Consider the following 17,081-nt stretch of genomic DNA (forward strand, 5'->3'; position numbering starts at 1 on the left):
TGGTCCACGGGGTGCAGCCTCTTTCTTTGACCAATAGAAATCCACGTAAGAAACAGAAATAAAGTTTTTTGAGTACAGCTCCAGTAAAACTTTGCGACCAAATATCGATGAATGGAAGCTACTTCCGAAAAGCTATCGACTAGATAAAAGACACATTCAACACCTTGGATTGGACGCTTTTGACAGGAGAAAATAGCATTGTCTAATCTAAGCAGTCGTAAGGCTTTAGAGCAAATACAAGATGGCGGATCTAGGGGGCGTTCGCAAAGAACACCTTTTCGATGAAAATAGTTTGCACAGATATCTTTTCGAAAATTTGAATGAGTTTCCAAAGGAGGAAGGGAAGCTAGTTGTTCGCCAATATAGGTTAGTTTTTTTTCACTTGCTCATTAATATAATTGGGCGAAGACCGAAAAAACATTTGGATATAAGAACATATTTGGACGACAGACTTTAAGGGACGTGAGGGGGGGGGGGGGGGGGGGGGGATATTTTGTTAATGGGAGAGGGGCCATTTAAACCCAGTGCTTTTATTTCAGTTATTAGTTTATGGCCTTACTCACTCCCCCCCCCCCCCCCCCCCCCCCCCCCCTCATCTGAATAAACTCTTATGGTCCACATAGCTTGAGCTTGAATGTTAGGACTTTAAGGAGCTTCTACACTTCTCCCATGAAGAAGGACTGTCTATTATACAATAACAAAAACAAGTAATCAGCACTTTAGAGTCCCAGCATTTAAGCACCTTCAAAATATTGTGAGCAATCGGAAACTTTGACTCGCAAGCAAACCCAGAGACCAGATTTCAATCATGCAGACACAAAAAATTACTAAATTTGAGTGTTCTTAGACCAAGGCAACTTATTATTATCTCCACCTCTTTTTTCACTGACTAGCAAATGGCTTGGTAAAGGCTAGTTTGAATGATGATTGATAATTAATATATTCTGGACTTTCAGGTGTATTTTTCAAAGGTTATTTTCAATACTGTTGATTCAATATTTGCATTCCAGAGCTGGCCAGTCAAATCCTACCTTTTTACTCAGGAAAAATGGTTTTTCTTGTGTCTTGAGAAAAAAACCACCAGGGAAGCTTTTGAAAGGTGCCCACAAGGTCAGTAAGTAGTAGCTTAAACATTGTGGCATTAGTCTCGAGAAATCCCTTGGTCTTAAATTCAGACAAGTTTTTATCTCTTTTTATCAAGGTTGACCGGGAGTACAAAGTCATATCTGCTCTCCACAGCATCAACTTCCCTGTCCCTAGGCCTCTTCTATACTGCAGTGATCCTGCAGTTATTGGAACAGAATTTTATGTTATGCAACTCATGCAGGTAAAATAACATGCACCAGCGGGCTTGCATCATATTTTTGAAGAGGGCGCTTGTAAGTGAAATTGAATCATGATGAAGAGGAAGGGCTGAGCTACGAAGAACATATGAAAAAGTTTATCATGTAATCTCAAGGCTTGAGAATTTTGGGGGGAGGGTAGGGTATATTCATTTTTTTTGAGGGAGGGGTGCGTTTGCCTGCAAGGTTAAACAAATCCACTTATAGATCTCACGAGGGTGATAATTTGATAAATTGCGATACGCAAGGGAATTATTGTTTCAAATATTTTGATAGAAAATAGGCAAAATGATGATTTTCTATAGAAAAAATTTTCGAAAGCGAGAAAAATTGCTAAAAAGCAGGAGATTTGGTGCTCAACACAGGAGAGCGGGAGAAGGGGTCCAAAATCTTGAGACTCCCGACTAATGCGGGAGAGTTGACAGGTATGGGGGGACTAAAGCCCTCTGATTGGCCATCTGCACAGACCCTGCACACCCCAATAACATGATACATCCTAATAACTCAAACTTTGTCACACAAACTCCCCATAAAATCGAACTGACTTCAAGTTCTTTGAGGCTAATTTTCTTATCAGATAGGTAACCTTAACTGATTTTCATTTTGCTTGAGTCTATGGGGTTCCTCGATGCCTGCTTTGTATCAATGTGGTCTGCTTATTCAAGAGGGATTTGTAAGGCAGAACCCATCCTGTGCTGCTTATGCCTTCTCCACCACCCTTTGGGCTGTTCAAATATGTGATACTTTATTAAGGAAATTCTATTTGTCTAACAGGGGCGTATCTTTCATCATAACCGCTTGCCTGGCATGGCCCCTAGTGAAAGGCAAGCAATCTATAGAGAGCTAGTAGCCACTCTGGCAAGACTTCATTCTGTTGACTGGAGAAGACTTGGACTGGCGGATTATGGGTCTCAGGGCTCTTATCTTGCCCGACAGGTACAGCATTATCACACCCCCATGGGAGGACTCTGCTCACATATGCTCATCCTATCTCTACTATTACCACACACAAGAGGGGGACACCTCTCACGTATGCTTTTCCTATCTCTACCATTATCACACCCCCATGGGGCGACTCCGCTCACATATGCTCATCCTATCTCTACCATTATCACACCCCCATGGGGGGACTCTGCTCACATATGCTCATCCTATCTCTACCATTATCACACCCCCATGGGGGGACTCCGCTCACATATGCTCATCCTATCTCTACCATTATCACACCCCCATGGGGGGACTCTGCTCACATATGCTCATCCTATCTCTACCATTATCACACCCCCATGGGGGGACTCTGCTCACATATGCTCATCCTATCTCTACCATTATCACACCCCCATGGGGGGACTCCGTTCACATATGCTCATCCTATCTCTACCATTATCACACCCCCATGGGGGGACTCTGCTCACATATGCTCATCCTATCTCTACCATTATCACACCCCCATGGGGGGACTCTGCTCACATATGCTCATCCTATCTCTACCATTATCACACCCCCATGGGGGGACTCCGTTCACATATGCTCATCCTATCTCTTATTTGCTTAAGCAGGTTGCAAACCAAATAAGTTGTTTAACAAATAAAACATTGTTTTTTAAAGTATTTTTTAAAGTATTTTATTGCAAAAACTAAGAAATACCTGATTTTAGGTTTGATTAAGTCTAGAACACCCAAGAAATTTCGTGTTTTGATTTTCTTTCATCAAGCTTTTTTGCTATCTCTAAGGGGTTAACATTGATGCTGGCCCAACCCTTTTTGATATCCCGTAGGGTTAATTTGTATTTTCTCAAAGAGTATATGTGACAGCATGTTCAATTAAGGGTGCATCCCTCTGGATTCATGCCCCTTCATGTCCCTCCTCAGAGTTTAATTTATGTTGAGCTGTAAGTGTTTTCCGAACCACTTACATTCAAATTGTATTCTTAGACGCCCTCAGTTTCTATTAATATCAAGGGTCTGCATGATATGTGTTGACTGTGTGCCTACAGGACAGGGCCTTAACTGGTCTCTCCCAATTTTAGGGAACAAGAAAACTATTTCTATGTTTGACTATTTGGGGAAGGGAACCGTTTTCCAAGACAAATATTTTGAAGGAAACCCTAGAACCATCAGTATTGTTTGACAAAAGGGTGGGTATGTGTGTTGAGCCCTGGGGGGAGAGAGGAAAGGCCCAGATGGACCAGTACACAATAGTGATGCCTGTGCCTAATAAATACAAGGAGCGACTGTTGCCCTCCAGACAACATGTAATAAAGCAGGTTTATATGATATTTGCTTTTATGGCATGTGCCACTCTAGTTGTCCACATGGAGCAAACAATACGATGCTGCTTCAACCAAGGATATTGCTTCCATTAATAAACTGAAGATCTGGCTTGCAGCAAATGTTCCAAATGAAGACTACCAGACAGGTACCTACACTAAGCCTCAAAAGTATGAGCCTCTTTTCCAAAATGATACCCAGACCAATGTTCTAGAAAATACCGTGTTCAGGCATCCATATGAGTCTTTGCTGGCACCTTCTCTGAAGGTCAGGTTTTTCTTAGAATGAAACCTCTAGACCCACAAGTATGATGAAATACTAGTTTACTGCTGTATTGAGTAAACATTTTGTGATAACATAAACCTCTTAAATTTTAGCAATTGTTCATGGTGATTTTAGACTTGACAACTTGGTATTCCATCCAACTGAGGTATGTATACCCAGGGACTTTGTGATACCTTACACTTGGGGTTTTATTTTATAACTTGCCCAGTCAGCTCCATGTTGTATTACTTTTGCTAAAGGCAACAGCATGTTTTTTTATTTCACTCTTGAAAAGAAAACTTCACAGTTAGATGTGCAGTTATGCAGTGGATCAAAGGATGTTAGATAGGGGAACCATAGCCTTTAAAAAGTCTGTAGATCCAAGTTGCATGACAATAATATTGTTTTGTTTTTTGTTTTGTTTTGAATATAAAAAAAACTTATTATTTTTTAAAGATAAATCTTTCCCTGTAATAACTGATGCTTTATAAATAGAATTGAGCTGAGTTATAGGATGGATTGAAATTCGCCTTAATTCAAGCAGATTTAAGTCTTACTGAGATGAACATCTCATTTGCATAGGGTTTCATAGTATACGAAACCAAGCACCCTGCAAGTGTGGTCAACAGGCTTTAAGCTATGGCCTAACACAAATCAGAATGGATTAAAAAACGTTATGGCCCAATTTTAACAAACGTATTTGTCAAAAACATTATTTTTTTGTCTTGTTAGAATCGTGTAATAGCTGTTCTTGACTGGGAGCTCTCAACTCTTGGTCACCCACTAGCTGACATTACCTACACTTGCCTTCCATTCTACTTATCACATGACTTGGACAGCATTCTCCCGGGGATGAGACTTAGTAAGTATTATGTGACCATAGCTGGAATGGCATTCCTTTTGTTTGCTGGAGGGGGGTGGGGGGGGGGGGGGGGAGAGTGTCATTCTTCTCTTGTCTTTAGCATGTCACACATGTCACTGTCATGTTTTATGCTTAACACCTTTAAGCTATATCATTCCATTGTTCTATGCATAAGACTAGCTCTATTATTCTATGCATAACACTACTAAGTTATATTAGGGGCGGCAGAAGGGGAGAGGCAGGGGGGCAGCACCCCCCACTTTTCTGAGCAGATGTTTCTTTATATATGAACTTATTTTGAACCAACGGGTTTCAAGCGGTTACATATGCAACCGACAACAAATTTGTTGAACAGTTTGAAATCCTGTGCATTAAAACCTAGGTTTCACCATGTATATCACTCTATTGTTCTATGCATAACACTAGCTCCATTGCTCTATGCATAACACCAGAAAGTTATATTATTTTATTGTTTTATGCATAACAGCTTTCAGGGGTGGTTCGTTCTATGCAAATTCAATTAGCATAGTAATAGATTTCCCTGGGGATTGATTATCAATAGCGGGGCACATGTGAACCACTCATAACTGCTCTTGATTCCGCTGGACTGAATGTGGACGATCCACCCTGCGAGAAGTCGTGTTACCTGCACCCATCACACTACGCTTAGCCTTAGGCTTGGTCCAGGCCAGAGTGATTCTCCACCCCTCATTACTATCTCATTTATAACAATACCCAGGGAAGAATATCATACTGTATTTAACTTACCATACCACCCCTAGATTCACCACTGTCATACCCAATAAGATGGGGGTTATTGTAGAGTAATCACCTCCCAAATAGAGACTCTGCCCCTGCTAGCCTAATACTTGTTCCTAGAAGAGAAACCTTTGCTAGCTTTCCTCTCATAGCTGTACCAGGCCTTGAATTATTGGGGGAGGGGATGCTACAGAAACATTAAGAAAACATTAGGGGAAAGGGGGGGCACAGCCATGCCTCTACTGGTAATTTCCATAATTTTTTGAAAATGATTGGGTGGGCACATGCCCCCAGTGCCCCACCCCCTGCTAGGGCCCTGCCTCTACAGTACATCATGCCATGACATGAGTTAACTAACATGGATGACATTATTATGTCCCCTCATTGGATAGCCTAAACATAAGGATATATATTTTACTACTTGACCCTATTACGTTCCAGACCCACCCCCCGAGGGGGTCCCCTCAGTGGATGATCTGAAGGATATGTATTTTGGTGCCCTGGGCCGCCGTTTCATGGAACAATCTTGGAATTTTTCTGTTGCACTAAATTTCTTCAAATATGCATCAATTGCTCAGGTGAGTATTTGATTTTTTTTGTTTCTTTATTTTCCCATTTACCAACCTGCGTGGTGTGTATAGGAGGTTGTGAATGCTTCTTCCCTCCCTATTGTTCCTCTGCAGGATATGAAACTGTTTGTGCTTAAGTCGCTGTATCATTGCCCTTTAATTTCCATATGAGAGGTCACAGGTGCAATGGTAAAAAAATGTGTGGTAATACTGACCTCCCTCACCCCATTTTCTTTTCCTGGAGGGTGTGTATAAGAGAGTGTAAATGCATGCAAATGTAAATGCATGCAAATGAAGATGAAACAATCATACACGAACGAATGTCTAAATAGTATCTAAACTACGTCTAAGAAGTTGCTAATGCTGATCCAACCACCCCTGCTTTTTCGTGGGGTGTGTATAAAGAGGACACTAACGCTTATTGAAGTCTCTGTATCGTTTTCTTGTAGGGTGTTTATAAGAGGTCGCTACAAGGTAATGCTAGTGCCGAGAATGCACACTTATTTGGTCATGTTGTCGAGCCTCTTGCAGCCATTGCCCTAGAGTTGACGCAGCTGTAAGTATACTCTCTTCTTCCCATGGCCATAGCAAGAAAGGTTTGCTTGGGGGAGATTGAGGGCAGGTATTTAGGTTTTGTTAAGGGTTTGATTTAAAAAACAAAAAAAAACGGAATTTGATTTTTGTATGCTATGCTATGCTATGCTATGCTATGCTATGCTATGCTATGCTATGCTATGCTATGCTATGCTATGCTAATATATGCTGCCTTCTCTGGTACATTTGGTTATCGTTGCGTGACACTTGCATTAGTACTGTCTTCTCTTGTCTGTTTGGTTATTGTTGCGTGACACTTGCATTAGTACTGTCTTCTCTTGTCTGTTTGGTTATCGTTGCGTGACACTTGCATTAGTACTGTCTTCTCTTGTCTGTTTGGTTATCGTTGCGTGACACTTGCATTAGTACTGTCTTCTCTTGTCTGTTTGGTTATCGTTGCGTGACACTGGCATGAGTACTGTCTTCTCTTGTCTGTTTGGTTATCGTTGTGTGACACTTGCATTAGTACTGTCTTCTCTTGTCTGTTTGGTTATCGTTGCGTGACACTTGCATTAGTACTGTCTTCTCTTGTCTGTTTGGTTATCGTTGCGTGACACTTGCATTAGTACTGTCTTCTCTTGTCTGTTTGGTTATCATTGCGTGACACTGGCATGAGTACTGTCTTCTCTTGTCTGTTTGGTTATCGTTGTGTGACACTTGCATTAGTACTGTCTTCTCTTGTCTGTTTGGTTATCGTTGCGTGACACTTGCATTAGTACTGTCTTCTCTTGTCTGTTTGGTTATCGTTGCGTGACACTTGCATTAGTACTGTCTTCTCTTGTCTGTTTGGTTATCATTGCGTGACACTTGCATTAGTACCGTCTTCTCTTGTCTGTTTGGTTATCGTTGCGTGACACTTGCATTAGTACTGTCTTCTCTGGTACATTTGGTTATCGTTGCGTGACACTTGCATTAGTACTGTCTTCTCTTGTCTGCTTGGTTATCGTTGCGTGACACTTGCATTAGTACTGTCTTCTCTTGTCTGTTTGGTTATCGTTGCGTGACACTTGCATTAGTACTGTCTTCTCTTGTCTGTTTGGTTATCGTTGCGTGACACTGGCATGAGTACTGTCTTCTCGTGTCTGTTTGGTTATCGTTGCGTGACACTTGCATTAGTACTGTCTTCTCCTGTCTGTTTGGTTATTGTTGCGTGACACTGGCATGAGTACTGTCTTCTCTTGTCTGTTTGGTTATCGTTGCGTGACACTTGCATGAGTACTGTCTTCTCTTGTCTGTTTGGTTATCGTTGCGTGACACTTGCATTAGTACTGTCTTCTCTTGTCTGTTTGGTTATCGTTGCGTGACACTTGCATGAGTACTGTCTTCTCTTGTCTGTTTGGTTATCGTTGCGTGACACTTGCATTAGTACTGTCTTCTCTTGTCTGTTTGGTTATCGTTGCGTGACACTTGCATTAGTACTGTCTTCTCTTGTCTGTTTGGTTATCGTTGCGTGACACTTGCATTAGTACTGTCTTCTCTTGTCTGTTTGGTTATCGTTGCGTGACACTTGAATAAGTGCCGCCTTCTCATGTCTGTTTGGTTATCTTTGCGTGACACTTGCATGAATGCTATCTTCTCGTGTCTGTTTGGTTATCGTTGCGTGACATTTGGATAAGTGCTATCTTGTGTCGTTTTGGTAGTTTCTCGGTGTTACAGAGCACCAAGATGGCGTCCATCACCTCTAGCTAAAGCACCAAATCGGTGTTCTCAGACAAATTCTCAAAGCACCACACGAATCACTACTCCCGCCGTTTGTCGCCAGATTGCACCAACATGAGTCTTGTTTTGTCAGCAAATCGACACTGACAAATTTTGTCAACGTGCCGACTGACAAATCGACAAACCTGTTTCACGGCACATTACCACCGCACAGAGCACTGACCAATCAACACTGACAAATTTTGCCGACCTGTCGACTGACAAATCGACAAACCCGTTTCACGGCACATTACCACCGCACAGAGCACTGAGAAACCGACACTGACAAATTTTGTCGACGTGTCGACTGACAAATCGACAAACCCGTTTCACGGCACATTACCACCGCACAGAGCACTGACAAATCAACACTGACAAATTTTGTCGACCTGTCGACTGACAAACCGACAAACCCGTTTCACGGCACATTACCACCGCACAGAGCACTGACAAATCAACACTGACAAATTTTGTCGACCTGTCGACTGACAAATCGACAAACGCGTTTCACGGCACATTACCACCGCACAGAGCACTGACAAATCGACAATGACAAATTTTGTCGACCTGTCGACTGACAAATCGACAAACGCGTTTCACCGCGCATAACTATTGCACAGAGCACTGACAAATCAACACTGACAAATTTTGTCGACCTGTCGACTGACAAATCGACAAATGTGTTTCACCGCGCATAACTATTGCACAGTGCACTGACGAATCAACACTGACAAATTTTGTCGACCTGTCGACTGACAAACCGACAAGCACGTTTCACGGCACATAACCACTGCAAATTGTGAGGATTGACAAATGTTACATGAGAATAATCCAGCTTAGCATAATTTTGTCAGTTTTAGCTTTTGTTAACGCTGACACATAAGAGAAAAATGAATCATTTGCATGTATTTCCAAAAAATAATGTTCAGCATATGACGAGATTGCATTTGAAGCACAATTACATTTTTAATCAAATGCATTACTTGGATAACGACAATTATCTACGTACTATAAAGATTCAAGATTCTCCAATGACACGCTGAATACTTTTGCAACAAGCAGGTGTTGTGTTAAAGGTGTTCTCGCACGCTTGCTGGCCGCTCCTTCTGACGCGAAATTAGCCGGAAACACAATCCAATTCCATCCTCTTGATAACATGTCAGGGCAACCTAGAATTGCATTTGTTTAACATTCATATGGTTTTCCTAAATTAGATTATTATGATTACTGCATGCAAATGTGTTTTCACGATAGCATTTTTATGTTACGCCCGTGGTGGACGAACATACCAAACAATTTTTCATTAGAGATAAAATGGAAAAAATGGTACATACACATGTTGATACAAGAAAGCTTTTGATACACGAATCGAAACTATAAAACACCAACAAAGGTAACTTTAACTATAAATGTCAATCATTCTGCACAAATAATATATAGATTGGCCTACCTACTAAAATTCAATTAAGCCAATTTACAGTTAAAACCATTTGTTTTGCGGCCACCAGTTTTAAAAGTCAAAGTTCTTGGTGCATTTCTGTCTGTCAATAAAAAGTTTGGGTCAAAATTTGTTCAGTAATTTAATTTTAAAATATAAAAAAGAGCTGGACTGAAATCAATCATCCAAGCTATTCAAAGAGTACTACTTTGATGTACATGATGTACATGTGCCGATTTCCCGAGCAAATTTTTCATATGCGTTCATTCCCTTGCGGCTGACGCGACTCAACAGATTTTTGGTGTCGGACCCGTTTTTATACTTTACAACTCAGACACGGGCCCTAATCACAGATTTTGTAAATACTATGTATGGAAAACCGGCCTACAAATATAGGAACATTTACATCGGTCTACAAAAAAAAATAAAGGAAATAAGCTTGAAATTGTCATAAAGTAATGCAGAAAAAGCTTCGACAATTTCCAACGTCTTGGTTGCGGTGCAATTTTTATTGTAACTGTACATTTCTCGACTTGGCGATAAGGTTGAAACATTTTCAGTAGACAATGCTATATAAAACAAGGATATTGCATAAAAGGAAGTATGCTTGGTCAAATCTGACGAGTATTTTTCGTGTATTGAGAAGTACACTTCAGATGAAGTCACATAACACAATGTTTCGCATTTGAAATCCTGCGTTAAGTGATGTACTGTTATAGGAAGGAACTTACATAAACACGGTGAAAAACGCGCAAGTATAAATCTTTTTTCCCCATGGTTTACGTAATTATTTTTTTGGAGAATTAACTATACATTTACTGTAATTTTACTGTGATATAAATGGTAAATAAAACAAATTTTAGTCTAACATGTTATTAAATTTATGGTTCTTACTTGCGGGTTTTTACAGTATTCCATGGCAATTTTTTTTTACTTTTTAATTCCTCTTGTATGTTAAGCAAAACACCGCCGGTGTATACATTCCCCTCCTTGTTATGTTGTCTAATCTTGGCATCTATCTCTGCTTCTGATCTGACGGCCAATGGAAACCCTTGAAGACGCTGATTTCTCAAAATTTGGAACACTAGCGCTTACGAATGGCGAAGCCCCTACTGAGGGACCTGAAATACAAAGACCTTTCAAGGAGGTAGTATGGGAAAATTCAAAACAAGTGCCATCTGGTTTACCCAGTTTTGAGGAGGAGGTTGGCAGGAATAACTTTTTTGTCTTTTTTTTAATTAGCTACTTAGTTTTAAAACTTGCTAAATTATACGAGAACCACGTCAAACAATCCGAAATGTCTTATAATTTCGTGTAATTTAATAAGATTTGACAGAGCGCCCTAGCAAAAAAAAAAAAAGAAAGAAAGAAAGAGAAAAAAGTAGACCAAAATCTAGGGATGGGATAGACAGGTGTCATCCAAATTGTGTACACGTAAAGGGGAAGTGTTTCGACCTGCATTTGAATGGCGAAACTGTTTGCGAAACGCGTTTGTCGATTTGTCAGTCGACAAGTCGACAAAATTTGTCAGTGTTGATTTGTCAGTCGACAGGTCGACGAAATTTGTCAGTGTCGATTTGTCAGTTGACAGGTCGACAAAATTTGTCAGTGTCGATTTGTCAGCGCTTTGTGCGGTGCTTATGTACCTTAAAACGCGTTTGTCGATTTGTCAGTCGACAGGTCGACAAAATTTGTCAGTGTTGATTTGTCATTCCTCTGTGCGGTGGTTATATGCCTTTCAACGCGTTTGTCGATTTGTCAGTCGACAGGTCGACAAAATTTGTCAGTGTTGATTTGTCAGTCCTCTGTGCGGTGGTTATGTGCCCTGAAACACATTTGTCGATTTGTCAGTCGACAGGTCGACAAAATTTGTCAGTGTCGAATTGTCAATCAACAGGTCGACAAAATTTGTCAGTGCTCTGTGCTGTGGTTATGTTCCGTGAAACATGTTTGTCGATTTGTCAGTCGACAGGTCGACAAAATTTGTCAATGTCGATTTGTCAGTGCTCTGTGCTGTGGTTATGTTCCGTGAAACACGTTTGTCGATTTGTCAGTCGACAGGTCGACAAAATTTGTCAGTGTCGATTTGTCAGTGCTCTGTGCTGTGGTTATGTGCCGTAAAAAGCGTTTGTCGTTTTGTCAGTACCGACAAAGCTGACAAAACAAGACGCCATGTTGGTGCAATCTGGCGACAAACGGCGAGAGTAGTGATTCGTGTGGTGCTTTGAGAATTTGTCTGAGAACACCGATTTGGTGCTTTAGCTAGAGGTGATGGACGCCATCTTTGTGCTCTGTAACACCGAGAAACTACCGTTGCGTGACGTTTGGACGAGTACTGTCTTCTCATGTCGGTTTGGATATCGTCGCGTGAAACTAGCGTATTCTCACTGAGAGCACCAGAAATACGATGAATCAAACAATGGGGTAAATATATAGATACGGCTCGCGTGTGTTGAGTTCGATCGGTTTGACGCTGCGGGTGATTTGCATAGTCTTGATTTTTGCGGTTTATTCCAGGATGCCAGATCTCGTATTTCCCTTAGCCTGCCCCATTCGGTTATTTTGTTTATGTGTTTAATTCCTGATCATCCATCAATTTTATATATCTCCTCTTTATTTAGCTCCAACAACAACGGTCTCCCTGCAGAGTTTGATATGCTTCGCATTTCTACTCGAGCGAGGCTTCTCTATGGCAAAGTGAAGTCCTTTGTGGAAGATCAGGTTATACCTGCAGAAAAGGTACCCTTTATGGCAATATCTTGACAGAAAGGCGATTTAGATGATTTGTAGGAAATTTTGCTATGATACCTTAGGTCTTAGTTTGCCATTGATTTCAAGCTCCAAGATAATTAGGGCTAGTTTCGCAGTTGGCGGCCAAAGCAGTGAAACAATGGTAAACGACTGTAACAAGTTTTTGTGTGTTTAATTTAGAGAATTGAACCTTGAATGACTCCTTTCATGAGAATTTTATCGATCTAATGTCTTTATATTTCAGGTGTTTTTCAAGCGCACTAGCAATCCTGCTACGGAATGGACCATTGATCCTCTACTAGAAACTCTAAAGGTTCGAATCGTATTTGTAACGTATTGTTATCGCTGTGTGAACTTTGGGGCCCGCGTGCCAAGTCGAATCCATACGGTTGTACATCCCGCTAACAGCAGAGCACGCATCCAAGACAAACGTTACGGCCTGCAATTTTTTTTTTAGTCATAGTTTCGACATTGCAAGTTGCAGGAAAAATCGCAGCATGTTGATATCAAGACATGAAGGCGTCTGAAACCCTGCACGAAAATCTAATAAAAGAAAGAAAAAGAGTGTCAAAAAACGCTGCAGCTCTATGCTGTGCGCACAGAGCAAATCTTGCGATTGCAATAAAGATTTTAACGAGACAGGAGGTTTGCGGACGTTTTTTTAAATGACGTTAATGGGATTGTCTAGGAGTTTTGAGAGAACATCTAGCATATTCCTGCAATCTGTGTATTTTTGTGCTCCGTGCTATGGTAATGCCTGATGCACACTAGTGACATAACGACATAATGACATGGGGGCGCGTCATCCTCATGTTCATATGTTCAAGGTGAATGGTTCGACATTTTGACATAAGCCCAACATAACGACATGAACATAACGACATAAGAAAAAAAAAACATGATTTTTTTCTTTCGTGTCATTATGTCCATGTCGTTATGTCGGGCTTAAAAGAGTGCGCGCGATGTTGTTATGTTACTAGTGTGCACTAGGCATTACAGAATTCAATCGGTTGAATAATAATGCAGGATGTGAAGGTTGTTGTTACTTCCATTCCACTCACATCGTTTTCTCAATGACAACGCCAACAAGCATTGATCGCAGAAGTCTTCTCGGTGACCCAGACAATCCGAAACCGGAAGCGGGTCGCGCTGGGGCCCCGAGCATGCTTAAGTGATACTTGGTTTGTGTCCTAGGACAAAGCACGATCAGCGGGAATGTGGAACCTGTTTTTACCTGCAAAGTCGGGCCTTTCACAGCTTGAGTATGCCCTCATAGCAGAGCAGACTGGCCGATCACTTTACGCACCGGAAGTATTCAACTGTAGCGCGCCAGGTAAACTATCTGTTACCATAACAACAGCGGTTACCATCATTTGTGCACACAATGTTTTACTTCCCTGTTACCATAGAAACACAAGCTCGATCCATTTTCAGGCTTTTCTCTTGCGAATTAATAGGCCTTCCATCAGGAATTAACAGGCCTTTCCTTGGACATCATTTCCCTTTTATCTTGTCAATTATTAGCCTTTCAGGCAATTATTAGTTTTCCCTTTGATCATCCGCAAAGAAAGCCTGATAATGTAAAGTATGACGATGGCGAAGAGCCAAGCATTCGACAATTTCAAATGCTGGATGTTTTTTCAGACAGCGGTAATATGGAGGTGCTTCATCTATACGGCTCCCCAGAACAGAAAAAGAAATGGCTTGATCCGCTACTCAATGGCGAGATGCGATCCGCTTTCTGCATGACAGGTTAGCGCAAGGTTAAACTCGCAGTCGAAATTACCACTTCACTAGATGTTATGTCTATACATATAGGCTCACTGGGCTTACAGAGACAAGCTTGAAATCGAGCCTTACAATTAGGACTGATTTCATTTGGTTTCCTTGATATTTGAACGAAAAGTGATTAAGAGCAACTAATGAAATAATCTTTTTTTTTTTCGCATAGAACCCGGCGTAGCGTCATCGGACGCGACTAACATGGAGTGTAAGATCACTCGTCATGGCGATCATTACGTCATTAACGGGCGCAAGTGGTGGAGCAGTGGTGAGTCTGTGTGAGCCCTACTGACGTAATGATGGAGCAGTGGTGAGTCTGTGTGAGCCCTACTGACGTAATGATGGAGCAGTGGTGAGTCTGTGTGAGCCCTACTGACGTAATGATGGAACAGTGGTGAGTCTGTGTGAGCCCTACTGACGTAATGATGGAACAGTGGTGAGTCTGTGTGAGCCCTACTGACGTAATGATGGAGCAGTGGTGAGTCTGTGTGAGCCCTACTGACGTAATGATGGAACAGTGGTGAGTCTGTGTGAGCCCTACTGACGTAATGATGGAGCAGTGGTGAGTCTGTGTGAGCCCTACTGACGTAATGGTGGAGCAGTGGTGAGTCTGTGTGAGCCCTACTGACGTAATGATGGAGCAGTGGCGAGTCTGTGTGAGCCCTACTGACGTAATAATAGAGCAGTGGCGAGTCTGTGTGAGCCCTACTGACGTAAAGGTGGAACAGTGGCGGGTGGCGTGTAAACTATATGTACCTTCTCCCTACCGTGACCGTGGAATCTTCCAATTCACCTGACCTTTTCAGTGGCAAATTCAAACAAAAATAAACACAGAAATGGCTGCGGCCTTCATGCCAATGAACAAAAAAAGACATGAAAATAAGCCAAAAAAATCTTTCTGACAAAGAAATCTTCTGGCTGATCCGTAAGCGTTGTATAAGTTGTTTATTTTTTTGCCGCCAAAAGCCGGAGCGCGCGAGTTTGGCGCAAAAAGTCACGTGATCTGTTAGTGCAAGTCGCCTATTTGCTGTTTGGTGACATGTGATCACCCTGCGTAACAACCGGACACTCCCCGTCCCCTATCCTGCACTGTAAAATAATTGTCGGTTTTTGCTTACATCTCTCAGGTGCTGGAGACCCAAGATGCAAGATCCTGATCGTCATGGGGACATCAGGTGTCAAGGATGCGCCAAGGTACCCCCCCCAACCCTATATCCTCGGGCCCTTCCCCCTCCCCCACCACTACATCTTTCCGCCCCCCCCTAAATTCCCACCCCCCCCCCCCCCACCTTCCCTATCTTCCCCACCCCTTCATCTAACTCCCTTCTGCCAGTCCAGGGGCGAAGGGATAGAGTCGACTATCGCGTTTTCACCCTTTTGCCTGTTGCCTACTTTACGAGAGCCAGTGCCTGTAATAGCTACCAGTTTTCACTCCTCACAGATAAACTAATGCTTTTCAGTTCTTCTTCTACTCACGCACTATCCCCGTCTGGAATGCTTTACCGCAGGCAGTTTTTCCCTGTCTACCATCTGCAGCCAACTTTGTAGCGGCCTCACCTAGTGAGCTAATCCGATGATGGGCTTCATATGTGTTTTGTTTTGTTTGCTGGTTTAAGTATGCGCATCGCGAGTATTTTTCTTGTGTTATTGTTTTTGTATATGTTGTCGCCTGTTATCGTTCTCACGCGCCAGCCTCCGCTGACCGCCGATTGCCGGATTAGCTCGCTAGAGGCAATTTAGTTATTTAAAGATTAAAGAATGCTTCATCATAAATGTATAAGCGAAAATAGTGTCAAGTTATCCTGGAGATAGAAATGGGATCAAATAAACTCTACTATCAACGGTTATTGTAGGTTAATATAATTTAAGGCATTCAGTTATATAGAAGAAATTTTTAATTTTGAACTGAACTGTCGTGTTTTATGATTAAGTTCTCAACCACTCTCTATTGAACGTTGTATCGTAATCAAGTCTATGCGAAATCCACAGACACAGACAACATTCCATGATCCTGGTCCCGATTGACACGCCTGGCGTCACCAAGATAAGACCGCTTAACGTGTTCGGCTTTACAGGTCAGTCAGATAAGACCGCTTAACGTCTTCGGCTTTACAGGTCACACAGACTCACCACTGCTCCATTACTTGCGCCCGTTAATGACGTAATGATCGCCATGACGAGTGATCTTACACTCCATGTTAGTCGCGTCCGATGACGCTACGCCGTGTTCTATGCGGGGAAAAAAAACAGATTATTTCATTAGTTGCTCTTTTAACACTTTTCGTCCAAATATCAAGAAAACCAAATGAAATCAGTCCTAATTGTAAAGCTCGATTTTGCGATGATCTCTTACAGTCATGCGTCTCGTGTGATTTCAGATGCTCCCCACGGGCATTTTGAGATGGCATTTGACCACGTTCGTGTCCCGGCATGCAACATGATCCTGGGTGAGTAACAAAGCGGTTTCTAGACATAAAGCTTTACATAAGCTTGTTTGTGATGTGCTCGATGGCGAAGAGGGACCACGACTTGTTAATTCTTTTGTGTTATAGGGGAGGGCCGAGGATTCGAGATCGCCCAGGGTCGCTTGGGCCCAGGCCGACTCCACCACTGCATGCGTTCTGTAGGTCTCGCACAGCGGTCTCTTGAGCTCATGCTGCAGCGCGCGGTGGACAGGGTGGCGTTTGGTACACGGCTAGCAGAAAAGGTTTGAAAATTGTAGATTATATTAATATTAAAATATTATAGATA

At 42.0% G+C, this 17,081-nt stretch overlaps 1 protein-coding gene across 1 annotated transcript in view; it reads left to right on the forward strand.

Moving 5' to 3' along the window:
• The first annotated feature begins 63 nt into the window (after positions 1 to 63).
• The window catches only part of LOC5514793 (acyl-CoA dehydrogenase family member 11), a 20,115-nt gene continuing 3,097 nt past the window's right edge, over positions 64 to 17,081 (forward strand). The window contains exons 1-18 of the mRNA XM_048724127.1: positions 64 to 366; positions 1,011 to 1,110; positions 1,202 to 1,327; positions 2,118 to 2,279; positions 3,650 to 3,761; positions 3,991 to 4,043; positions 4,610 to 4,739; positions 5,940 to 6,076; positions 6,517 to 6,623; positions 12,419 to 12,536; positions 12,793 to 12,861; positions 13,743 to 13,881; positions 14,193 to 14,300; positions 14,500 to 14,598; positions 15,458 to 15,524; positions 16,320 to 16,405; positions 16,709 to 16,777; positions 16,883 to 17,037. Coding sequence (XP_048580084.1) covers positions 242 to 366; positions 1,011 to 1,110; positions 1,202 to 1,327; positions 2,118 to 2,279; positions 3,650 to 3,761; positions 3,991 to 4,043; positions 4,610 to 4,739; positions 5,940 to 6,076; positions 6,517 to 6,623; positions 12,419 to 12,536; positions 12,793 to 12,861; positions 13,743 to 13,881; positions 14,193 to 14,300; positions 14,500 to 14,598; positions 15,458 to 15,524; positions 16,320 to 16,405; positions 16,709 to 16,777; positions 16,883 to 17,037 — 1,962 coding nt within the window. The 5' untranslated portion in view covers positions 64 to 241. The remainder of the gene's footprint in view (positions 367 to 1,010; positions 1,111 to 1,201; positions 1,328 to 2,117; positions 2,280 to 3,649; positions 3,762 to 3,990; positions 4,044 to 4,609; positions 4,740 to 5,939; positions 6,077 to 6,516; positions 6,624 to 12,418; positions 12,537 to 12,792; positions 12,862 to 13,742; positions 13,882 to 14,192; positions 14,301 to 14,499; positions 14,599 to 15,457; positions 15,525 to 16,319; positions 16,406 to 16,708; positions 16,778 to 16,882; positions 17,038 to 17,081) is intronic.

This window comes from Nematostella vectensis, chromosome 2 (genome assembly GCF_932526225.1).
Source record: "Nematostella vectensis chromosome 2, jaNemVect1.1, whole genome shotgun sequence".
NCBI classification, from domain to species: domain Eukaryota; kingdom Metazoa; phylum Cnidaria; class Anthozoa; order Actiniaria; family Edwardsiidae; genus Nematostella; species Nematostella vectensis.